At 40.6% G+C, this 25,911-nt stretch overlaps 1 protein-coding gene and 1 long non-coding RNA gene across 5 annotated transcripts in view; one reads left to right on the top strand and one right to left on the bottom strand.

The window, feature by feature from the left end:
- CEP85L (centrosomal protein 85 like) overlaps positions 1 to 18,876 on the bottom strand; it is a 210,954-nt gene extending 192,078 nt beyond the window's left edge. Inside the window, exon 1 of one of the 4 annotated variants that reach the window (XM_007190766.2) lies at positions 18,831 to 18,876. Coding sequence is in view for 1 of the 4 variants with exons in the window: in XM_057527705.1 (XP_057383688.1) it covers positions 272 to 280 (9 nt within the window). In the remaining 3 variants the exon portion in view is untranslated. Of the gene's footprint in view, positions 1 to 271; positions 342 to 16,426; positions 16,488 to 18,746; positions 18,811 to 18,830 lie in introns of those variants that run through there. The other 3 variants (XM_057527706.1, XM_057527707.1, XM_057527705.1) reach the window with 3 other exon arrangements.
- On the top strand, positions 238 to 25,911 carry LOC103002612 (uncharacterized). Its single transcript, XR_451796.2, has 5 exons — positions 238 to 326; positions 599 to 779; positions 1,315 to 1,379; positions 22,550 to 22,678; positions 25,509 to 25,911. It is a non-coding gene; the product is annotated as an uncharacterized LOC103002612 (long non-coding RNA).

The raw sequence follows: 25,911 nt of genomic DNA, 5'->3' as shown, positions 1-25,911 counted from the left end.
ACTTCTCTCTCACTTTCAATTTCACCAAACAAGCGCTTATGCCGCCCTCAGGGCTCCTACGTAAACTATTCCCTTTGCCTAGCATGTTCTTGCCTGACCTTCATTTGGCTCATTCCTTCTCATTCAGGTCTCTTCTCAGATGTCATTCACGTAGAGAAGCCTTCCACAGCTTTTTAGGGTGCTACCTAAAATAGCAGCCATGCTTCTCTCGCTATTAGCTTACCCTGGTTCATTTTCTATGAGCCCCTGTAACTGAATAATCAGAAATTACCTTACTCATTGTTTGTTGGCTGCCTCCCAACCAGAATGCAAGCTCAACGTAGCAGGTACTTTGTTTATCTTGTTCTTTGATGTATCTCCAGCACCTAGCATGTGGTAAATGTTCATTAAATTTGTTGAATTAATGCATAAATAAAAAGCAGAATTTGGTCGTCCTTTTTTTTTTTTACAAGTGTGTACTTTTTCCCTAGAATCTCTAAGTCAGTTAAACGATGCTGTGAATTCAGTTTGTGAATTTCTAAGCCAACAGACCAAAGGTCAAATACTGGCAAACCATGTACCATATCTGGCCTTCACATATGTTTGTTTTATGCAACAGATACCTTGGAGCCCCATTCTCATCTCTTTGGCCCACCTCTGTTTCATCTGCTGAGAGTTCAGGTTCATCTCCTGTTGACAAGGTCCCACCTCAAGCAGGTACAGAAGTATTCTGCCTTCTGCCCTGGGTCTCTCCCGTGCCCTGGAGCAACTGGGCTTATGTATAAAAACACAGCCCTAAGGTGAGCTATGTTAGTGCTCCCCAGGGAAACGTCAGCCATAAACAAATGTGGGAGCCATGCTTCATCCTCACTTCCCTCAGATGGAAAATTCTGGAAAACATTCACACTTTCCAGAAGTCCCAGCCAAACTGAGTCTCCGTGCCTTCAGCAAAGACTTGGATAACACGCCCTTGTATTGACTTTACCACTTCTCTTGTCCCACTCTCCCTGATCCTTTACTCCTGTTTCCTGGAATCACCTCCTTCACATGTGACCTGCAGCCAAGTCTTTGTCTCACCCCCTGCTTTCAGTGGGAGCCAAATTTGGTCTATAACTTACATAGCTTTTTCTTTTAAATTATAAATTGTCCAAATTCAAAGCTCAAAATATCTCACGTTAAATTCTGGGTTTTCAACTTTGTACGCTGCATATAGCTTAGTATACTGCATGTAACATCGCAAACAATGCTTTTTATGGTTTTTGTTTGGTAAAAAAAATTATAGTTCATATGGACATTAGCTTACTTTCAAATCTTCAACCTTTCATTTGTTAATAGGTCATTTCAGCTGTTCCGTGAGGAAAATGGTCTCAGAGCTGTGATTCCATTAGGAATAAGAGGAGGTAGGGAATTCTTTCTATTATAGAATGTGGCAGAAAAATTTTAAGGAGTTCTTGGCTGCATTAGATTTCCTGTGGGTTGGGAAATCAAGAAATTAATGGCTACAGTACTAAAATAGACAGTGAATTGCTTGTGAATAGAATTGCTTCATTACTAAACCAACTCAGCCTTACTGTTTGTAGGTTAAGACAACTGTAACATGTGACTACCAAAAGAATCTTTCTTTTTGTTTTGATTTTGAAGCCCCATAAATACAATTCATTCATTCAAGCATGTAGTAATAAAAAAAGAATAATTGCAATAACTTTACATTCTTCTTGTCCTGCACACCATGCTTTGCTTGTAAGAGTACATCCTTTATCTTTCCACCTTCAACAGAGTCAATTATTGGGGCAATTCCCTGGCAGTCCAGTGTTAGGGCTCAGCACCTTTCACTGCCTGTGGCCCGGGTTCAATCCCTGGTCAGGGAACTAAGATCCCGCAAACCGTGCGATGCGGCCAAAAAAAAAAAAAGTCAATTATTTGTGGTTCTTGCCTCAGGTTAAGTTTTGCATCCTGGTCCCTCCCTTCTGATTTGCCCAGTTCACTTAAAAGTAACTTGTATGTCTGAATCAATCCTGGCATTTGATCCTATATGGGATTTAGGCTTGTCTAATACTTTAGAGACTTTTTCCACACCTTTGGTGATATAGTGTCTCAGATTGCTTATGACTGAACCAGTTTTATAATTAATTATTCCTAATTCTTCTGTGTCTGACTTGTAGACCATATCAAATTTATCATGTGTAACTATAACTCTAATAATCTGCTCTTGTATACCTATATCTCTAGAATGAATATTAGGAATACCATATTTTATCCAGACCTGTTACTTCGTGAATGTCCTAAAGCATTTCTTTCCAGGAAATACCTCTCTGCTCCCTGGTAGGACTGTCAATCACAGGGCACCATCTTTCCTTTCACAGGAATGGGTATGTTATCCAGGCTGACCAATCAGAACACTCCATCTGTCAGTCGCAGGACTTGTTCGGGGAGCCATACTGGGCCAATCATAGTCCTCTCTTGAAATTTTGCTGGAACCATTCAGAAAGAGGTCACATCTTTTTCTTTTCATTGGGATTGCTGTAGTTTAACGTAAATCCAAAGCTGCTAGTGGCCATTTTTGCCAAAATGGGAATTTTCCTTGAAGGTAGACTCAATAGAAAGGAGAACAAAGACAGATAGACAAAAAGAGGGAAGAACAGTGTAAAAAAGAGAAAGACTGAGAGAAACAAAAAGAGAGAGCAAAAGCCTCTGTCAAATGACAGAAGATAGATGACATTATTTGAAACTCCACGTCCAGCCATGCCTGAAGCAAGCAAGATCTGTCTTCTCAGTTTTCTTAGCCAAAGATATAAATATTTTTCTTAAGCAAATTGCAGATAAATTTTTGCCACCTGTACTTGGAAGAGGCCTGACTAATGCTTCGTACAGCTACTCAGAGGGTAGGATTGGTGGGTCAGGCTACACCACTGTAGATGTCTTTTTTCCTTCCACGAAGCTTGTGGTTCTTACCAGGATCGATTATCTGGGGAGGAAGGAGGCCCTCAGGTAGAAACTCAGAGCTGAGAGGATGGTCCTGAGATAGATGGAAGCTCCCATTCTTCTTTGGGTCTTAATGATGACAAAGCCAGATATCTGGGGATATGTACTTGCAGAAACAGAACTCAAGAGAAAAAGTAAAGAGCCCTGTAATGGGTTAAAAACTGAAGATGAGTAAGTTATGCAATGTCTGTTAGATGGGTTACTTTTATGGTTTCACTCTTATCCAGTTTGCCATTTTGTTAGCCTTTAGTAAAGCTTAATTTGGGCATTAAATCTGTCTCAGCTGAGCTAAATGATATACGAGAAAAAGTCATGTGCCCATATATGGGACAAAGCATTGGAAGCAGGGTATCAGTCTTTGCCTCCCAAGGCCAGCGGGTGATACAGTCATTAAAATAATCCCCAAGGAGAATGCTCAGAGCTAAGAGCTGAGACTGTAGAGTACAACCTCCTCTACTAAGAAAAGCCTCACCCTCGTTGACTGCTTCCAAACATCTGGGTTTTATTTCATTACGGAAGGCATCAATGTACTACACCAATTACATGAAAGCATAAAATTATACATCTGAAGTAAATGAAAATATTAATCTTCTAAGTAGACAAAGCAACATGCCCACTTCTTTTAATCTAACAGATCTATTAAGACTTCCTGCTTCATTTCCAGATTTGGGGCACAGACAGCAGTACAGAGGAAATGAAACAACATGCAGATATATTGATAGAAGGGGGCATCTGGGATTTTTGCTGGTAGGCAGGGAAAGAAATCATTGGAAGGGAAGTTTCACTAAATCTTGAACTTTGTCTCTTTTGGACACTGGGGTACCCTCAGTGCCAAGAAGCACACCCAGCACATAGTAGGCCAAAATGTGAGACTCAGGCTATTTAGTTTGTCTTACTTGTGATTGGAACTGGGCCTAAGAAATAGGCATGCACAGATTGTGAAGGGGGGAATCTTGTGGCCCCAGCTGTTCGGATGAGACAGAAGGAGAACAGAGACCTCTAGCCCCGCTAGTTGGGAAAAAATAGCTGAAATTACAACATTCAGTACATGACCGAGGACAGTCCCAGGATAAAATTTAAAAGTCTCTGTGAGAGTGAAACATCTGCCTATTTGCTCCTCTGGAGCAGTAACAAGTAAGGGCTAGCACCACAGCGTATATGGAAGGCACTGCCTTTATTTTCCAATTCCAAACTGCATATTTACTGATAGTTTCCACTGAGTCCATTATTAATACATCTTTTAAAAATTCCCATCCTTTCAAAGAAAGATGTTTTCCTCCTTAATTATTTTTACCAGCTGGAGATTGACCCAGGCAATACTGCTGGTAGGTGGATGAACATTTGTCTTTCCTAACTTTTAATAACATCAAAAAGTAAAACTTACAAAGAAACACTCAATTCTGAAAGCAATATTAGTGTTGCAAAAATACATTTTTTTCTTTTGGACCAACATCTCACAGACAATTTTATTCAGAAGACCTATATCAGCCAGGGAGCCTCATTGCGAACAACAGAAATGGACTTTGCCTGGTTTGGGCAGAAAAGGGATTATTTAAAGGATATTGGTTAGTTCAAAGATTGTCCAGGTTCAGAAGCCATGCAGCCAGGGATACAATGAAAATCATATCACAAAACTATTCCTGTGAGGACACAGCTGCTGCTGCCACTTAGTGTCAGAAATCACAGCTTGCACAGTTGACACTGTTGGCACTATATCAATACATTGGATGCTACTACAGAGGCAGCTGGCCTTAGAAACCAGATGTTGTTCCTACAACCACTACAAGCAGAAATGCTCCCCTCTCTCTTCTTATTTGTAAGACTAGCTCCCAATTCAAAGTGAGGCAGAAGAAGAGACCACCTCTTATTTTTAATAGGTAAAGAAACTCTCACAGAACTAACCCCATAGCAGACTTCCTTCAATGTCTCATTGGCCAAAATTGGGTCACATGGCCCTTTTTAAGCCAACCACTCATATGGAAAATAGAATAACCATGATGGGCTAGATGAATTGATTCACCTGTTGGGATGGAGATGTAACCAGCCTTCCTTAGAGTGTAAAGTCACATGGAGGAGGGTACCTATACAAAACTGAAGTTTTGTTCTCAAGAAAGTAGATTGGCTACTGGGTTCACAACCAATGTGGTGGACATTTCTATGGAACCGTAATGTCTTTACAATATGGCCCATTTTATGAGACCTGTCCACATGCTTCTTCCCAAGCTTCTTTGTCACCAATTCTCTTGTCTTATTCTTTTCATGTCTATGACAATCTGACCAAAATATTTGTTACTGTCCATCAACTTATCTCTCTTTCCAGGATAAAACAAAGATGTTATACCACTTAAAGTTCTACCTACTGGGAGAATTTTGCACCTTCAATTAAGTGGGACTGAGCGGTACTCAGCAATCCATTTGAGGCTGGTGTCGGCTTATTATGCAAAGCCATCTGTAAACTACACTTTCCTTTTCTTCAGTTACCTGATACTAGAGAAGTGTTCATGGTGTTGTAAGTGTTGGTGGGTGGAGAGGTGGCCTGTGGCATGAGTTGGCATAGGAGGAAGACATCAGCCTGTGAAACTTGAGCTTTCAGGACCTGCTCAGATGCACTCACCTATATACTATTTCCACTTGGATATGTTTGACTTTATAGCTGGGTAGATCAGATAACACTCAGTTCATGATGGGCAGCTTATATTTCATAGTCACCTGGTTTCTGTCAGGGCCCAGTAGCAAGCTAAGTACTATTCCTCCAAAGAGGAATGGACCTCGCTGAGGAAGGCATAGCTTTGTTCTAAAACCTTGATGTTTCTGTTGTGAATCTTGTATTCAGTCTTTCCACACCACAGACTTCATTTGATTTTTGAGCACCACTGATCTTGTTGGGTCCTAATAGGCCATATGGAAAAGTTGCAGCCTGGACCAGCTGGAGAGTCTTCCTCTGGACCCTACTCAAAGCTGTCAGCCTTTTGGGTCACTCAGGAAAGAGCTGATGGGCACACAAAATGTTATATCTATTGCTTATAAAATCCAAAGAGCACCAGAAATCATAGTACTTTTTTCTAGAGGTAGGAAACAAACTGTCCTTGACGTTGGAGAGGATAAACTCACATGCCACATAGCACAGATCCCAAGAAACGTCACTGCATTAGCATAGGATTTATTTCCTACCTTCTGGCATGTATGGTTTCAATCTAAAATACCAGCCGGGGCTTCCCTGGTGGCACAGTGGTTGAGAATCTGCCTGCCAATGCAGGGGACACGGGTTCGAGCCCTGGTCTGGAAGATCCCACATGCCACGGAATGACTAGGCCCGTGAGCCACAACTGCTGAGCCTGGGCGTCTGGAGCCTGTGCTCCGCAACAAGAGAGGCCGCGACAGTGAGAGGCCCGCGCACCGCGATGAAGGGTGGCCCTCACTTGCCGCAACTAGAGAAAGCCCTCGCACAGAAACGAAGACCCAACACAGCCATAAATAAATAAATAAAAATTAAAAAAAAATAAAAAAAATAAAATAAAATAAAATACCAGCCACTTCCTGCTCTTTGGAGCTCATCAGTATATCATTGCCGATTTAGCTGGGGATGGTGAGACAACCTAGTTCTTATAGACTAATTTATGGCACAGAGAGTAGAGAGTTAAAATAACCTGCAGTTGAAAATATGTTTCTGTCATTTGAGGTGAAATCAAACTACTTCTTGTGTTCTCTGTTGGAATGGAGAAAAAGGAGTGTCCAGATACAAGCTGCAGTCATACAGTGTATGTAGATTTGCTGCAAAAAAAGCAACTACATTTGGAAGATCATGTATGCTTGGAATTCCCACTTGACTTCGCCTACAGTAATCCTCTGTGATTCTCAAGACTCCTCTATCTTTTGCACTGGCCAAAAGTGGGGATGGGTAGGAAACACCATGGCCTCATTCGCTGTGATTTCCCCAGAGATGAAGTTTAAAAAATATTATAGCAATTTTTTATTCAACATGTCAGTGTAGGAAGTCTGCCACTATCTGAGGTCATGTATCTTAATAATATACCCAGAAACTGGGGAAATAATCATGGCAAGGGCTCAGGGTCCTATTGGGATGCATCAGTGTTCAGGGCACAGGACTACTTTAGGTACTTTAAGTATAAAGAGTTTTAAGACAGGGAATTAGGTGCTTACAAAAATCACTGGAAAGCCTGGAAAGGTAGGTGTCAGAAGGCCACCACCAGAACTACCATGTTCAAGAACACAACACCAGAGCTACAACCATTAATCCTGGAGTATTTTCCATTATACAAATGAATTAGAACTCTAGTAGGCTGCCATCTATTTTGATGTCTGTAACTCTACTGAATATAAAAGACTTGCAGAGATTTTTGAGAGTTGTTTCATTTTGAAAACCATGTCAATCCTACTGCTGTTATTATGGTCAGCATACCCACCTTGACTTTAGCAGTTAAGTACCACAACTTGCCCTCTTCCATCTTATCATCCCTATTGAAATCAGGAGCCCTTTTCAACCACAGAGTATTCTCTTCTTACCCCAGCATATGAAGAAGAACCACAAAGTGCTTTTTATACCTATGCAATTCTCAAGCCTCTGGTCTAGGACATATTTTCTGGCCATTTCTTCCTTTTCCTACGAGGAAGGAGACAGTTGGGAATAGGTGAGTGGTTCACATGTGAAGATCTACCCCAATATTTATATCTCCATGAACTTTTGGATTTCTTCCTCTATATTAAAATAAGAAATTTCTAGTATCTCTGGTTAATTTAGAATGGACTGCTGTTGAGCACAGCTCAAAAGATAATTTAGCAAATAATTTAGACAACTTCCAACTGTTTGAGCTAGCACATTAAATCCAGAATTTCTGATAAATACATCTCTATTGATAAATTCTATCTGATCTATAATTTTGTTCTTCCTTCCTTGGTCTAGTACTCTCAGAATCCATTTCCACATATATTCTCCATATTTTTCCAACATAAATTAGCAGTCTTTCTATTCTTTTGGCGAGTACATCTTCTGATCCTGGATTTGGCTTTATAATGAATCTCCCGAGGCATACGGAGATCTGAATCTGCTTAAAGGTTTGGTTATGTTGAGGAGCAGTGGGAGTGACGTGTGAGGAGAATGACTTGCCCTGTAAAACCATTCCATAGACTCTCTTATGTGAGATCATCAAGGACACCTCAGGCGAGACAAAAACAGCATCATCAGACAGGAAGGACTCTTTTGGCTACCCGTGTGAAACTGGCCTAAAGAGTCAGATGTTTATTACATATATAATAATATTTCTAGAGGAAAGGTGAGTTTCAGGAGCCTCTGTGTTTACTTTGTCCTGAGGTGGGCATCCTTTGTGGTTATTAAGGTGGCCGCCAGACTCTAATACTTCCTTGTTTATATTCAGTAGGGGAGAGGACATTTCAGAGTCATGGAATATAAGTTCTCCCATTTAGAGTGATTTTCAATCTCTGCATCAATGATAGTCACCATGGAGACGGCATGTACAGAACAGCTTTCAAGATTGGGTTCTTGAACCAGTCATTAGGAAGGAGAAAGGAACTAACATGATGGCTCAACCTAATAAGTTTACCCCTGTACATGAGGATAGGTTGAATACCCGAATAAAATTGAAGTTTCCATTAGGAAGGAGGAGGGGGAAAGGTCCACATGGTGTAACATCTACTGATATGGTTCAACAGCTACTGAAAATTAGAAATGTTTTCTTTTACCCAGTGGTCAGAGAAGAATAAATGTAATAGAGTATATAATTCTAATGTTCAATCTTGGAAATAAATGTGTTTTTTTTCTTTATATCTACTCTCTGTAGATAGCTCTGCTTTGGCATAACAGAGCTTTCACTTTCTAATGAAAATTGTATGCCTTTAATATCATTTTCTAGTTCCTAATTAGACATATGCCTACTAAATGACTACCTCTTATTTACCTAAGTAAAAAAATGTTAATGCAATTTCCATTATAAAGTGGTTTAAGTGAAATTAGTATGTGTGAAGGAGGTGGGAGTATTTTGTGCATTTCTTTAAGTATACCTCTTGATACACCTACACTTTCTAAAACAAGCTGACATTTTCCAAGTGTGGTGGGTTAAAAACGGTCACAAAATTGTTTACAGCTCCTTTCATCAAGAGGTGGTCTATTTTCCACCCCTTAAACCTGAGCTGACCTTGTGTATTAGTCTGCTAAGCCTGCCATAACAAAATACCATAGACTGGATGGCTTAACCAACAGAAATTTATTTTCTCACAGTTCTGGAGGCTGGAAGTCCAAGATCAAGGTGTTAGCAGGGTTGGTTTCTGGCCACACTTTCACTGTGACCTTTTCCCTGTATATGCACGTCCCTGGTGTCTTCCTCCTCTAATAAGGGCACTGGTCCTATTGGATGTGGGCCCCACCCTCATGATATCATTTGACCTTAATTTAAAGGCCCCATCTGCCTTTAAATTACATTAAGTCACATTCAGAGTTAGGGCTTCAACATATAAATTTTGGGGAAGTACAATTCTGTCCATAACACCTTGCAACTTGTTTGACAATAGAATGCTGCAGAAGTGATGATTTGTGGCTTCTAACAAGGCCTCAAGAAGCCTTTGCAGCTTCCTCTTGCCTTCTTTGGAACCTCAATAATATGTGAAGAAGCCTGAGCTAGCCTGCTGGAGAGGTTCTGTGGAGAACTGAGGCACCTTGATTGTTAACCCCAGCTAACTGCCCACTGACTGCAATTGCAAGTAATCTCAGTCAGTGCCATGTGGAGCAGAGATGAGCTGCTGCAACTGAACCCTGAACAAATTGCTGCCCCAAGAACTGTGAACTAATAAATGGTGTTATATTAAGCCACTAAGTTTTGAGGTAGTTTTTATTCAATGATAGATAACTGATACACCAAGCCTTGTCTAATTTTCATTGGTTCTTCATGTTGTATCCTTTCACTGTCATTTTAGTGAGATGTGGGAAAGAAGTAAACCCAAAAGTATATTATCATTCAACATGCTTACTTAGAAATCAATAAATTATATGTTATAGATAAGAAAAGTTTTTTTAAAGAGGAATAACTTAAAAACTTAGTCCTATTTTATATGTAGAAAAACAGAAATAACATATCAACCAATATGGTTGTCGATAATGTAGGTAATTCCATGCAGCCCTGTAAAACATGGTGTGAGAACCCTGAGCAGGGACTGAGAAAATGCCATTCCACTTCTGTCTCCTGCCAATACCTAATGAGCCCCTACTATGTGCCATTGCATTATGCCCTGTGGTAGGTAGGTGAGCTTCGGGATGGGTGGGGGAATGAAGGTGAAGGTGGGGAGGAGAAGGTTCCATTCATAAACAAGACTGTTAATTAAATAGAATTTAAAATATATATTTAATTTTATCTTTATCTCATCTTTCTTAATATGGATCTCATAATCTAATGGCCCATGTATCATTAGATAATACATGCATAGAGTTTATGAATAAAAATGCACATATACTGGGAGGAAATGCTCGCAATATTTTTACTTACACATGTAAATGATCAAAAAATGTGAAGGATGAGCTAGGAAGCACAGCTGCCCTTTTTAAGAGACAAACGTAGGTGAGAACTGTACCTGTCATGTAATATAAATAAACACACCCATGCATACAAGATGTCATCTAACTGCCATGACAAAGGCCTTGGGAAAACATCAAGGCATATCTACCCATGGAAAATATCACAGTAAAGACCTACTCTGTGCTGACACTGTAATAACCTGTTTGGAGGAATCAAAGATGGAATTGGGAGTTTTCTAGCCTGATTTAAAGTACATCCAATTCTCTAGGGGTTTTCCTTTTAGGTCAGGCCTGATGTAGTGGTCCCAAAACCTGAAAGTTCTTTTCGGATCATTCTAAGGGTTCATACCTATTATAAAATATTACAAAAAACATCCTTGGAACCCCTGTACCTCCCGGCTCATCTTCCAAGTGGCCTAATCAGACTCAGGTGGTTTCGACTCTGTTCCAGGAACCTTGCATCAAGTGCAACTCTGATGTGACCTCAAACACCAGGAAAGAGCCATGTTCTAAGCTGAGAGTTCACTACATTGGGGAATTTTCTCCCACCAGTTGCCTGGCTTCCACTGAAGATGTTTTCTTATCCTTCTGGTTATTTTCACCTTTCTTTCAGTTACTTTTTTTTCCAGAAGATTTTTATTCATAGTCTTCTGGTTTTTAAGTACCTACCACATCCATTTTCATGCTTTTCCTTTACTGTTTTATTTTTCATTCTCCTCTTAGCCCTCCCTCACCGCCACATCTGCTTTCCTCCTTTTCATTTTTTTCCACATTCATTTATCCATGCTGTCCCAGCTGCTTTCCTTTGTTCAGTTCAGAATATCAGCCAGAAGCTTCCCTGTTGCTAAGTAACAACATCACCCACACACACCCTTTTCCACTCCCTGCGCATTTCTTCTGCTGCTTTTATAAGTGCATGGGTCAAACGGGCTCTCAAAGAACACGAAGGGTGGTGCTTCGATCTTCTCCTCATAACCAGCAGATGTGCACCTTCCACACCCTGCCTCTTATTAGATGTTGGCTTCTTGTTTTACCTGATAATTTGCCCCGCTGTCAGATAACACTAAAACAGCACAAAACATCCCTTTGAGCTTAGACAATTTATAGATGGGAGGAAGGGATATAATTTCTGCTAAAGGAACAACAAAAGAGTAAATGTTTAAAGTTTAGTTACATGACATGGCCTGGGCTCATCAAATCCAGGTTTTAAGAGCTTTCCATTAGGGATCAAGATAGCCAGCAAGTCCCTCTTACAGACCTTTATCTTGTTGAGTTTTGAGGGAGCTACTGATGGCATGGTGTGCACAAAATAAAGGATAAAAACAACACAACAACTCATTATGCAGTTTTTCAAATCTCGGTCCTTTTCCAGACATCAATCTGACATGACAATTGTACCAAAAGCATAATTGGAGTTGTGTCATCAGTCCTTCTCAACATGCTATTAAGAGATTCCAAGTTTTCTGGCACATTTTAATACTTTAACGGCAATGGGTACTCCATATGTCCAAACACTAGGATAGAGTAATAGAGATACCAGGACCTTGAAAAAATCTTCTTTTCACCCTTGCAATGCCATAAATAATTTTCCTCCCTGGTGTGAATTCTTTCTCTCTCTCTCCTTGTGCATTGATGCAATGCCTGGGAAGCCTTCCCTGATAACCCTGCCCCACATTGTTGGTCTCAGCTCTTTGCTACAGTCAACACTGAGCTAACTGGGGGGCATTGGGGCTGCTTTGTCTGTAGGTACCACAGCTTTTCACTAGCTGTGTGTCCCTGCTCCTCGGGTACTGCTCTCTGTGAGGGAAGGACTGAGATCTTTTTTGTTTGTTTGTTTGTTTATGGCTGTGTTGGGTCTTCGTTTCTGTGCGAGGGCTTTCTCTAGTTGCGGCGAGCGGGGGCCACTCTTCATCGCGGTGCGCGGGCCTCTCACTATCGCGGCCTCTCTTGTTGCGCAGCACAGGCTCCAGACGCGCAGGCTGAGTAGTTGTGGCTCACGGGCCTAGTTGCTCCGCGGCATGTGGGATCTTCCCAGACCGGGGCTCGAACCTGTGTCCCCTGCACTAGCAGGCAGATTCTCAACCACTGCACCACCAGGGAAGCCCCAAGGACTCAGATCTTGCATGTAATGTATACTTGATACATCGCCTTAAATTTAGGCATAGAACACAGGTACTCTGATAAGGGAGTTGGTTTTAGTTTCATTTTCTAGAGAGGAGAAGGAACAGTAGTTTTCTTTGTATTAAAGACCAAGTTCATCAGCACTCAAAGTGCCAGAAATGAAGCTTATGTATTTCCATCACTATCCAGGTTTGCAGACTGAGCATTTCAGTAGAGAAAATTTTCAAGAGCCTTATTTTGGCCCTTTGGTTGATATTCTGAAAGTAGAATCCCTCTGAGACTAAAATCCACTCCAAGGTATTCTAAGAATGCCTGACCAGAACTGGAATTGGCAAGCTACTATGATTTTCCTTCTAGAATCGAGCCTCTTTGGGATGTTATATCTTCTGAAAGGTTCAGAAAATTTTAATAGGATTTTAGTTTTCAGCTTAGGGTAATCTCAACTAATGAAACATATATTTGAACTTCCTGGAATTTTTGATTTATGTACTGCTTACTTTAAGCAACTGAAAATTATACAAAATTTTTACTACCCTTCAATATTTGCTTCTCTTTTAACTCTCTTTTCTCCAACTTGAGGTACTGGTCAACACCACTTATGTCATATTGATTTCTTTTCCTCACATCTCTACGTGTTTAATTCCTTTGTCCCCTTCCATCCCACCTCCTCAATGTGACCTATAGCCCCACAGTCCCTCCTGTGACTGAAAACTGGCACTCTTCCCAGTAAACAATCTTACCCTCCACCCAGAACATCTACGTGGTAATACATCCAGAGCTCTGGAGGACTCTCATATTTCCTGACCTCTCAAAGCTAATGACTCCTCTATTCATTCAGCCACCTATAACCCTGGCCACACCCTCAACATCATCACCTGGGACGGCTTCCCCTCTGAAACATTTAGGTAAAAATTTTTCTCTCCAACCATAATCTCCTTCTCTTCCAGCCTCATTTAGCTACTTTTCACACACTCCACCAGAACTTTCACTTCACAAGCCCAGCCCAATTCTTCACCTAGTAGTCTCCTTTTTTCACTCCTTTCCTACCTGCAGAGATCTCATGATCCATCACTTTAACTATGTTCTCTAGTATCGCGACTCCATTGCTCCTCGTTAGCAAATACCCAACCTTGAATGAGTTCATCTTCATGTTTTCCCTGTCCATCTGCACCCACGCTACTGAGGTGTCCTGGAGAAATAACACAACTCTCCCACGGGTGCTATTCCAACCCCCTGTCATCAAGCACTGGTCCCTCAAAGCTGCACAGCAATCCTCATCATCTATCTGTTATAAACCATCATCCATTCATTCATTCATTTACTTATTCCTTAAGTATTTATTGAATACCCGTTCTAGCAGTATGCTGGGTCTTGAAAAATAACTGTGTGAGAGACAGACAAGGTCTCAGTCCTCAAAGAGCTTAAAATCTAGCCTGGAAGACTGAAACCAAAACCGTTCCAGAGAATTGAATTATTTGGAGGCTAATGTTTAAAAAGAATGGTGAATGGATGAAATAGTTACTATGGTGAGTGGGAGAGAAGATGGCTAGGGAAACAAAGGAGGAGAGCTAGCAGCTTTGAGGGACCAGTGCTTAATGACACAGAGTTGGAATAGTACCAATGGCCGACTCGTGCTATTTCTCCAGAATAACTCAATAGTGTGGGTGCAGACAGGGAAAACATGAAGATAAACACTTCCAAGGTTGGGGCTTTACCATGCTGATGACAGGCAAGGGAGTTGAGAGACTAGAGAGAAACGTTATGGAAAAGATAATTCAGATTAAAAAGTATTAATGGATTTGAAGTGCCTTTTGATAGTTATTTCTTTTCTAAACGGATACTAAAAGTACAACTGCTATCATATGATTGTCCGTAAAATTATTAACAATTAAAGGGCATCCTCATACTCCTAAAAGTTGTAATCTCCTTGTATATTGTTCTAAGAGATACATAAAATCTTACTTTTTGCTAATTCCTAGTGATCTTCTCTTTTCATTTTTTAACATTATACAAGTACAAAAGAATGAAAATATTCTCATTTTTAAAATATTCAGACGTTACAGAAGTACTCAGAATAAAAGCGAACTCTCCCAACGTCCTTCTTTCCCTTTCCCATTCCCTGTCCCTGCACATAGGCCCTGTTAAGAGCTTGATATGTCCAGACAGGTCTCGTTTTAATGGGTGTACATACAAAAAGATGTTTGCGGGCATATGCACAACACACCTAAGTTGTAGAAACTGCATAGTTAAATCATCTTTTTGAGAGGGGAAAATGTAAACATTAGAAAGACATGTCTTCCTTTAAATAGGAAGAAACTTCATTGCAAATCACTTGGATCTAAACTTAAGCTGCTTTCTGTAAGCTGATAAGAAAGCTCAATGACAGAGAATATTAATGATCCAGGGAACAAAACAATAAAGCCACTTGCTGACTCATCAGGTTGAGACGTGATCTTAAGTAAAATTACACTTTGTTATACACTTTTATCACAAATAAAGTTAGGAAACAACAGAGAAGATCTGTAAAGATAGATAAGGACTCTATTAAATGTTTTCACTACAAACGCAGCATTTACCCATCTGAAGTGTAAGCTAACTTTAGCTATCAATATCAGGGTTTGTGAAACATGTTCTAAATAAAATATAGAAAGTCATAATATATGGCAATATAGGATTGATAGATAAGAAATCATACCTCTTGTTAGTCACTTCAGAACTAATTGAACTCCCAGGGAACTGACTCACTGGGTTTTATTTCTTTTTTTCTTTTTCTTTTTTTTTTTAATTCAATTTTTATTTTATATTGGAGTATAGTTGATTTACATCTTTTTTTTTCTTTTTTTCCCACATTGGACTAGTCATATATTTCCCACACTATAAAAACTCAATGCATCTTTTGGAATGTGACCTAGCTTTTACAATTGCTATTTGCTTGCTGCAGTGTGACTCAAATATATAGTTTCTGATAGTTCCTAAGATTAAGGACAAATAGTTTCTTCCACAATGTGCATATGTACATATATAATTTTGGATAGAACTATGCAATACATCTTCTACAACTTGCTTTTTTCATTTAACAATATGCTGAATTCCTTTTATGCAGTACATGTAGATTTACCTCATTCTTTTTAATTCCTCATTCTCTGTCATAATAAGGAAACACCATAATTCATTAAAGTACTTTCTTTTCACTACACTTAATTTTTTATTACTACAAATAATACTCTAATGGGATGCTTTGCATATATTTTTGTTTACGTATCTAAGTGTTTCCATAGGATACATACCTAGAATTGGAATTTTAAAGGGGCTTTATATTTTTTGTTTTTATATATCTTGAAATAAATGCAAACTTTTGCGTGTCAAGATGGACAAAGTATATAAAAAGTTAATTCACAGAACAGCAAATCTAAATGACCAACAAACACATATAAAGATACTCAAACTGATTAATAGCAAGAAAATACAAATTAAACAATGGGGTATCACTTTATACCTATTAAACTGGCAAACATTTAAAAGACCAATAAAACCTATTACTGGTAGAAATATGGGAGAAAATTGCCTTAGCTTTTCTTGGAAAGCAATCTAGCAACATCTATTAAAACTAAAAATATATATAGACTTCGACCAACAAACTCACTCTTAGAATCCAATCCATAAAAAGTCCAGAAGGTCAGAATATAGAAACAAAGATGCTCTGGGCAACATTCATTTTTTTCTACAAATACTTGTTAAGTGCTGACTATGTTGCCATCCCTTCAGAAATGAATAAGACACAGGCCCTGCCCTCAAGGTACTCACAGCCTCTGTGGGGAGAGAGTTAAGTGCCCAAGCAACTGGAGTTCATGAGAGAGATGCAGAGGAAGCAATTCAGGCATGAGATGGAGGGCTGCAAATACTTCACAGAAAAGCACACTCACATGACTTGGTAAGATACAGCATGTTCCTAAGGCCTTGGATTAAGTTGTCTGGTCCACGAGAGCTAAACAGAGTAAAGATAACTGGACGTGGGGAAACATAACCCTAAACTGGCCATGAAACAAAAATCACAGGTAATCTAATTTTTCTAATGGCAGGGGTGACAGAATATGAGGTGCACGATGGAAAAAGGATTTATTATACTTTTTGGGAATAAAATCCAAAGAGTCTATGATTAAGTGGTAGCCAAAAATGCTGTATTGTTCTATTCCTAGTACAGAGTACACTCTTGAAACGTATTTGTTGAACCAACAAAGAGAATTGGGAAGAGCATGTAAAAAGGTTTAGCTCTGTGGTGATCATTTTGGAATGTATAGAAATACCGAATCACTATGTTGTGTACCAGAAACTAAGATTATGTTGTGGGTCAGTTATACTTCAAAACCAACCAAACAAACTCACAGAAAAAGAGATCAGATTGGTGGTTACCAGAGGTGGGGAGGAGGGGGTTGTGAGGGGATGGGAAATTGGATGAAGGTGGTCAAAGGGTACAAACTGCCAGTTAAAAGATAAATAAGTACTAGGGATGTGACTTGCCACATGATAAATGTAATGAACACTGCTGTATGATATGTACAAAAGTAGTTAAGGGAGTAAATCCTAAGAGTTGTCATCATAAGGGAAAAAATTTTTTTTCTTTTATTGTATCTATGGGAGATGAAGGATGCTCACTGAACTTATCGAGATAATCACTTCATGATGCATGAAGGTCAAATCATCATGTTGTACACCTTAAACTTATACAGTGCTGTATGTCAATTATATCTCAATAATACTGGAAGGAAAAATGTGGTAGAATAAGTGTTTAGAAATGTGAATGTAATTCTTTACCTTCTTTAATTTAAAAAAATATGTATTAAAAATGTTTAGCTCAGATAAACTTAGAGTTAGTCAATAATCTCACCTATTCAAGAGTTTTCCTTGAATAGACTCTCCTCCTTCTCACTCTCCCTACCTCCTCTCTTTCCTTCCATCCCTCCATTCTTTTCTTTCACCATTTTTCAGAAGGAAAGACTCCAGTCAAATTGAAATTCTAAATCCCGTTAACCTCACTTTGACCCTGTTATTTCACCATTTAACCATGAGACAAAATCATCAGCTCTTAAAACATGAGCTTTAAATGCCAAAACAGTGTTGAGCAATTTTTAAAGGATGAACATTCCATAGGAAAAGAATGTCTAACATTAAAAACAAACAAACAGTTCATTAGAATCATAGTAATCTGTGACAACCAAGATAATATCAGTAACAGACTTCAGGAAGGGGTTATCAGACTGTGGAGAAATAAAAGCAGCACATCTAGAAAGAAGGCACATTTTCTCCCTAACGATTGTCATTAAAGGAAAAGACACTGGCGTGGGTTCGAATGAAAAGGCTGGGACCTCCATGGACTAAGGCAAATGTTCCCAGGGTCTAAGTGCTGCTTGGCAAGGCTCCCATATAAACAGCAAAATAACTGCATAGCAACCTACATATGCCCATTTCTCACCCTTTACTGTTTGTCCAGAGAAAAGACCCCTACTACTCCCTGTCTGCTTCGTAAATTTTGTCAAACAGGAGTTGCGTCTGTATGCCAAGTTGAGGCGTGCCACAGGCTGGCATTTCCCAGCACATGCTGTTCATCACGTGGGTTCCTGGAGCGCTGCCTCTTGGCTTCAGAGGCGCTGGAGCCCCCCTTCCTCTCCCCCATTTCCTCTCACAAAGAAAACACACAATAACCGTTAGCAAGTGTGTGTGTGTGTGTGTGTGTGTGTGTGTGTGTGCGCGCGCGCGCGTGCGCGCGCGCGCGTATCCCAAGTATCTTTCGATCTGGTGACCTGTTTTAGGAATATTAGGAAAGAGTTTCCAGCTTGTTTTTTGCATTCTCAGGAGTACACAGAGTTCGCAGTGAGAGCAGAATAACAGACACTTCTAAAACAAAGAAAACCCACTCTAAATGCTGCTTGCCTAGGACCATTCGCCATCTGTTTATTTCCTCATGGCAGTGCTGCTTATCGGGGACTCCAGCAAAGGCACCAATGTGCAAATCCAGACCGGAGGGCTTTTCCTCTTTCCAAGAGGGTGTTTCCTTGAACTTTCCCATCTGCCTCTGAGTAAGATGTAGAAAATATTATTTATAAAATAAGACTAGCAAATGACTCACAGTGAATAAAAATAAATCAGGGTGCAGTTTGTCATCTTGAAGAGAAAGAAAGGAAAATGCTCCACAATTGGAGTTACAACTCACTTTTTCACACCTCCTCAAGGAACATCTTCAAATGATAGGCAGGAAGTGGGTTTGTGGGAGTTAAGTTAAGCTCAAGAACACTCAAGTGGCCAGAGCGAGATCCAGCCTCGTCATGCATATTCATGAGAGGCAACCTGAGCTCCGGTGTGAAACCACAGTGTGACTGTGTTTCCTGTACACACTTTGCAGCCCACACTGCCAGGAAAGGCTGTAACGCTGAAGAGCCCCGGAGCCTCAGTTTATAACACGGTTCAGAATGATGACTGTTCACTGCCGACTTAACCCACACATTTAACTGGATTTTCTTCATCGTCTTATGACAGCTCAAGAAGTATCCATCTGCCAGGATGCATTTTAGAGCCATCACTGTGCAAATGTGAATTGCAAGGCTTTGGCTAATAAGAAGCAAAAAGGAATAAGGTTATTTATTTTCAGTAGAGCCTTGGGCATTTATTATTAATACTCTAATGGAGAAATAGGTCAGTAGAGCATATACACAGGAAGATAATTTTCCGCTACACACTGCTTCTCTTCTCAACAGACTTTCTACAACAAAATACCCAGAGTGAGTTTCACCTGCCAGAAAACATAAACCAAGGGCCTTGTTCCAGTGGGATTTAGGGAGGCATGTACTGGATTTTTCATTCCTTCACTCAACAAATAATAACTGAGTGTAAATGTGTACTGTTTTAGGCACTTCGAAAACGGCAATGAACAAGAGATAAAAGTCCCTCCATCATGAAGCTTATGACAGTTTATTGCCATGTTCTTCTAGGGAGAAAGAACACCTTACTGTGTACCTGTCACAGAAGATTCTGGAACTTTTAGTTCAATATCTTTCAAATGCCCTTGATGACTCTGTGGATGAAAAAGTCAGTATGTGTGTCCATGCGTGCTGTGTGAAAGAGAGGAAAAAAAAGAAAGGGAGAAAGAGGAAAAGAAAGCAACACTGAAACACAGAATAAACCAAGAGGAAGACTATTAAAAAAATAATGGGTTTACCTTTATGATCTAATGAAAACACAAAAGACTCTAGTACAGGGAAATGAAAAAGAGACACAAAGGAACACTGGAACAGATGGGAAAACCTGGTATGTTTTGTGTTGGGAAGACACAAAATATTATCGAGATATCAACTCTCCTGACTTAATCTATAAATCTGACATAAGACCCCAAAAAACTTCATAATGATATTCTCAACTAGATAAGCTGATTCTCAAGCAAGAAGAAAAATCTCCAGGGAAAAATGTAATGAGGGGTAGCCCTATCAGACACTGAAATATAAAGCTTCAGACTAATCCATAAGTAAACAGACAAAACAATGGAACTGAAATAATGCCCAGAAGTAGTTCCAAATGCATATGGGAATGTAATATCTAATCAACATGGCACATTCCCCATGGCTCTGTTTGCCTCACTACCATTGTCAACCATGCTGCATGGTCCTTTGCCTCTTTCTCGTTAAGGGGCTCAGTGCTAACCCTAGGCCCTTGGCACAGAACAGCTCGGCATTAGGAAAGAGGGCAGGGTTTAGATGGTAAGAAACAGAAGTAACAATTCTACTCCACCACTTGTAGTTTGGTGAGCTTGAACTTGGAACTTTACTGCACTGAGCTTTGGTTTCATTGTGGATGATGTGAGAATAATAAATCTATCTCAAAGAATTGTTGTGAGGGTAAAATAAGTTGATATATATGAATCTACCTAACAAATTCTGGTACTGAAAAAATAAACATATCCTATTTGAATAGCTTAGTAGGCATCTTAACTCTGGGTTGATTGTTTAACAACTTGTCTGCAGACAGAAGCTGCTTTCTAAAAAATTCTTAAATCTTTCTTTTCTACACAACATTAAAGTTAATAAGTTTTGGAATAAAGAAAGAATTATTTTTAAACTCAGCTTTTAGACTCAATGATTTCCTTACACAGAAAATTCTTTACAAAGGAGATAAATTTTTCAGTGGGTTGATTAAATCCAGCAGAAGTTTGGTTACATAGCACGGAAGGACCTCCTGACTTCAAAGTTTGTCAGGAAAATGTGGAATTTTTAAAGATGATCCTGGACTGAGATGGGACTAATGGAAACCCATCTTGTGTGTAGGGACTGCCCAACGCCCAGGTGCAACGTCAAAAATGGAGACTGACTCTTGCACAAAAGAAGCTTGAACAATTTATGGAACAGGTAGGAATATAAACACAATGGCACGTAAATTTTTAATTTCAACCTTTTGTTGTATATCAGTGCCTAAGGGATAAGAGGATATTGAAGAAAGTTGTGGGGATGAAAACGTGGAAACCACATATTCTCTGGGAAAACATGACAAAGAACAATCTTGAACACTGTTGGAAAGGGATGAAGTGGCATCACTTGGTGGGAAGTGCCAGGCTGAATGGTCTGTGGATACATCAGAGGTGGAAGGCGGTTGAAGGAAGGGGCAGTCAAGGGTCTGATGGGCATAGTAAAGGCCTGCAAGACAATGAGTTGAGTAGTAAGGTGATAGGATACTCGCTGAATAACTCTAATTTAATTTTGTCAGGCAAATGATGAAAAGAATGCTTGCTGCTGGATAAGATGGTTCATATAAGGAAGGAACTAAAGGTGGGAGATTAAAAACTATTCCCCATGTCTAGATGCAATGCTTCGGTCCAATGCAGCCTGTCCCCGTGGGAATGCAGAGAGCATGTGACTTCAAGAAGCCCCACAGAGCAAGGATCCTTAGAACTGGTGATTTCCTGGACAAAATTATAGAAGGGAAAGATCTGACCAAGTTAGGAACATAGGAGGCTGGCAGGAGAATGGAGCTGTTGACAACAACGGGGAACTTCAGGTGTGACAAGGGTTTGTAAGGAGAACAGGAAAGGAAATAAGCCCGAGTTTGGCTAAATTTAGCTGTAGGTGGCAAACAACCAAGATATGACCCAAACTCTCAGAAAAAAATATCAAAACTCTAAATATAATAATTTCAGAGTTCTTAGCAAAAGAATATTGTGCTGCTTTTTCATCATGAGGCTAAATTTTTTTCCCTATTATAATATGCACAAAAGGTGTTTATAAAGGTCATGCCTATCACTGACCTACATCTTGTTTAAGGAAAATGTATCTGTTACAGACACCAATAAAAGAGTCTTTCCTCCCACACCCTCCTCGATAGAAAAAATAGCAGAGGAGCACATTTTTGTCAATCTCGCTGAGAGGGGAAACATTTCACACAAAATCATCACCTCCACCATCTGTCTTGCTCCAAAGTTCACCAGCTGCTAGATTAATGCATTTCATATAAGTCATCATTTTGGTCCTCTCTTGGACATTGGTCAATGAATAGGTGAGATGTTTCTAGGTCACTGTGCTCTGAGATGGATGTCAGTGTTGGGGCCACAGTTGGTTGCGACGGAAATACAGGGCACACACTGTCAGTATACGTGTCACAATATCACATAAGAAAATTGACATCATTATTTTATCATTCATACCTTGTTTTTTATAACTGGATTGATTATTCTCCCAACTCACCGGGCTTGGTTTTGAATAATCCTCAGGTGTTCCCCCCACCCAAGAAAAGTGCTCAATGGATTTTCAAAAAATGTTGAGAATTTTCAAAAGAGTGTATTATATTTGCAAACTTTTTTAGCAGAAGAACTTTTATTATCCTAGTGAGAACCCCTACATATGAAATAGGTGATTGTCATGAAGGTCTTTCTCATCCCATCTAAAATTTCAGGGATTGATGGGAACTATGTCATTCTCTGTGAACCTCTGAGGTGTCTGTGGAGATGAAGGCAAGTCCAAAAGAGAACCCAGCCTCTGTTGAGCACCAGTAGAAGAGCATAGCTGCCCAATGGGACTGCACGTAAGAGCCAACACTGTATGTGATCTGATGTGCTTCTAGATACATTAGCCACACCTTGTAATACATGAAAGCACAGGCTTTTAGAGTCAGACAGACCTGGGTCTGAATCCTGCTGGGTGATCAACAGGTTATTAGCCTCAAAACTTAGTTTAAACATCTATGAAATGGATATAATAATACTCATATTAAAATATTTGTTATAAGAGGAGGATGAAGTCATGTATATAAAGAGCTAGCACAGTGCCTAATATATAGTGAGTGCTCAAAAATGGTAGGTAATAATAATTATTATTATTATTATAGTAGTAACAACAATAACAATAGTTGCCTTACTTTATAATCACCATACTTTATAGAGTAATTAAGAAAGCATCGTGTTGGTAATAAGTTCATACCTGGCTAGTCTGACCTGAAATGGAATTTCTAACTCTCCTAACAGGAATAGCATCAGCAAGCCAGGTGTTAAGGAATCAAAATGCCACCTGCGTATAAGAGCCCTCAATGGTTACCTTGAGTAGAGTACCTATGATTTTATTTAGAAGACCTTGCCAGCCAAACTAAGCTCTCTACCTTCTGTCAGGATCGTGGAGCCTTCTATAGAATAGACATTGTTTTAGTAACCTCCAGGGAAACAGATTCCACAACTTCCCTTATAACCTATTTCAGTGTTTAGCAACTGTCTCTCTTGGTAAATCTTCAGAGCTCATCTAAATCCTCTGTGCTCTGGTTTTAGGCTGATCATCTCACATTTAATTCAGATCGTATTGATACTCTTATTGGTATTGAACCAAATTACAGCTAGAAATACAAACACACATGTTAACGCAAGCTTTCAGTGTCAGCATAATCAACTACGATGAGTTAACATGCTGGAGAGCGAGGCACCGTTAATGTAATCAGAAACACATCAGCAGTGTTTGCTTAATGTCACAGCCCAAGTTCCTCAACAGTTGTCACACACAGACTTGCGTGACATGAAACAGAGTGAGCAGCATTTTAAAAGCCAGCAGAATGAAAGGAACTGTCCTCTGAGTTGTTTCTGCATCCCCTGGTGTTGGCTCACTCTCTTAGAAGCTGTCGCTTCCTACCCACCTTCTGGGAGGTCTCGGCCTTTTGCATAGTGTCCAGGATTAATCTAACAGCCACAAAAACAACAAATTCCCTGAAGCCACCTTTACGGTGCGGGTGACTTTCCTTTCTTTATCATTGTGTGTCAGAGAAGCTCCAGCCCAGAGGCCACTGCTTTGTTCAGTGGATTAGAAAAGCGGTGCTAAAGGGGGACTCAAGCTGGACGGCAGCATCTGCCCAGATGCCTTCCTTGCAGAGCCAGGCTAGCTGCCCAAGACCCTGGACACTTTACATTTAGACTCAGGGTTCTGGAAGGCTGTTTCTTTGAAACATGGTGAGCCCCCCCAAAAAAACAAATGTTCAGAAAATATGGATTGACCGTGAGCTAAGGAAGCCTAAGCTTTGTTTGCGTGGGTCCCACTTCCCTCTTCTGTGTAACAAGATTAATAATATCTCACCCACACCTAGTGGTTCCTCTTCTGCAAGGAGGCTGCCAGAAAGAGCTTCAGGACCCCGCTCCTGACTTCACACCATACTCTTCTTTGGGAGACTCACAACACCTGTTGGCTTATTAAACTCACCAAATCCTGAAGGAAAGACTTCTGCTTGATTTGACTTAATCTAATGTTTCCTCAAGTGGCAGCAGGATGACGCCTTCTCTTACCTAGTGACCAGCCTGTCACACGGGAGGGAGATGACAGGCGAGAGAGTTCACAGCAGTCCCTGTGTCACCTGGACCCCTCTGGAGGTCTGCAGGCCCCATCTCAGCCCCCAACTCTCCAGACATTCTTTCCTTAAAGGGGTAGGCGAGCAGGACTCCAGTGTCCCTATTCCAGCTCCCCAGATGCTCACTGGAAATGGCTGTCTTTTCCAGAGCTTTCCTGTCAGGTCCATTGCCACGCTCGATTAGAACCTTCTGGGTGCTGCCTGAGCTCACAGGCAGGACTGGGTGCTTGAGACATAAAGAGAAAAAGCAGTGGAAAAGATAACCAGGAAGAAGAGGGACTGGCAGACTGACCTTGTGCTTACATCAGGGGACCATAAAACAGACGCGAATATAATCCTTAACCAGGTGTTTGTAAGTTTGTGTATAAGAATGAATTGACAATAGTATTTTACTTTCCTTTTAAGGATTTGATTTTTAGGCGACCCTAAACTCCATTTTAAACTTGGGAAGAGAGGGCTACTTTCATCCGTCCACCATGCCTGTTCAGGAACGCTGATGAGAGAAGAAGACATCTCCAGGGTTTCCCACTCTCCCACCAGAAGTACCCTACCCACCCCACCCCCAGAGGTCCACTGGTCCAAAATTCAGAGTAGGGACCTGGTGGGGGGTGAGGGCATGGAGGCCCGAGACTAAAATGGCTAGCGCAGTTTCCAGGTGTGATAGCCAGGGGCAGCCTCATTGAAAAGTTTGTCCTTGAGGGGCAGTTGTGTTGAAAAGAGCCCTGTGCAGAGGTCAGAGGGTGGCTGGAGTCGTAGCTCTCCCACTTACTGATCCTGTGCAATTTCTTGAATCCCTCTGAGACCCAGTTTCCTCTCTATGTAACAGGATTCATTGTACCTGGTCTGCATTTAATAGTGCTCGATAGCTGTTGCCCTGAGTCTGTGATGAGGCGATAGTCAAGGACACTGGGTCCTCAGCAAGCGTTAAACAGAAACCGCCCTTGGGGCTGCACGCTGACTGCAGCAGCGCTGTCATTCCACCTCCTTGCCCATCACTCAGACCAGGTCCTCTGTCATTTTCACTTTCTCCCGCTAGGATTTGCACCTACAGGGACAGCTGGAGGCCACAGCGCCAGGCAGACACCAGCAAGCCCAGATGGCCAGCCTCGGGCACCAGCGCCCACCACAAGTGCCTGCGATGGAGAGAGGGCTGCTGGAGGTTCGGCTGAGCAGCTGCAAAACGAGGGAACGCTGAGTGCAGGGTGGTTTGGGTTTTGGTTTTGATTTGGGGGTTTTCTCTCCTTTGCACTTTCCCGGGAAAGCATTTGAATCCACACTTATCTTCCTGGCTGATTTCTTGTCTGAGTCTACTCTTTTTGTTCTTAATCCAACAGGATTAATGTTCTTAATTTCATTTCGCTTTCTCTTTCTCCCTTTGAACTCCCATCTCTACCTCTTCTGTTCTGATCTCCTTTCTCCACATCCCCATCCTTTTTGCC

Source organism: Balaenoptera acutorostrata, chromosome 14 (genome assembly GCF_949987535.1).
Source record: "Balaenoptera acutorostrata chromosome 14, mBalAcu1.1, whole genome shotgun sequence".
Taxonomy (NCBI): Eukaryota; Metazoa; Chordata; class Mammalia; order Artiodactyla; family Balaenopteridae; genus Balaenoptera; species Balaenoptera acutorostrata.
Note: the sequence above shows the minus strand (reverse complement) of the source record. Positions and strands in the feature narration are given on the sequence as shown.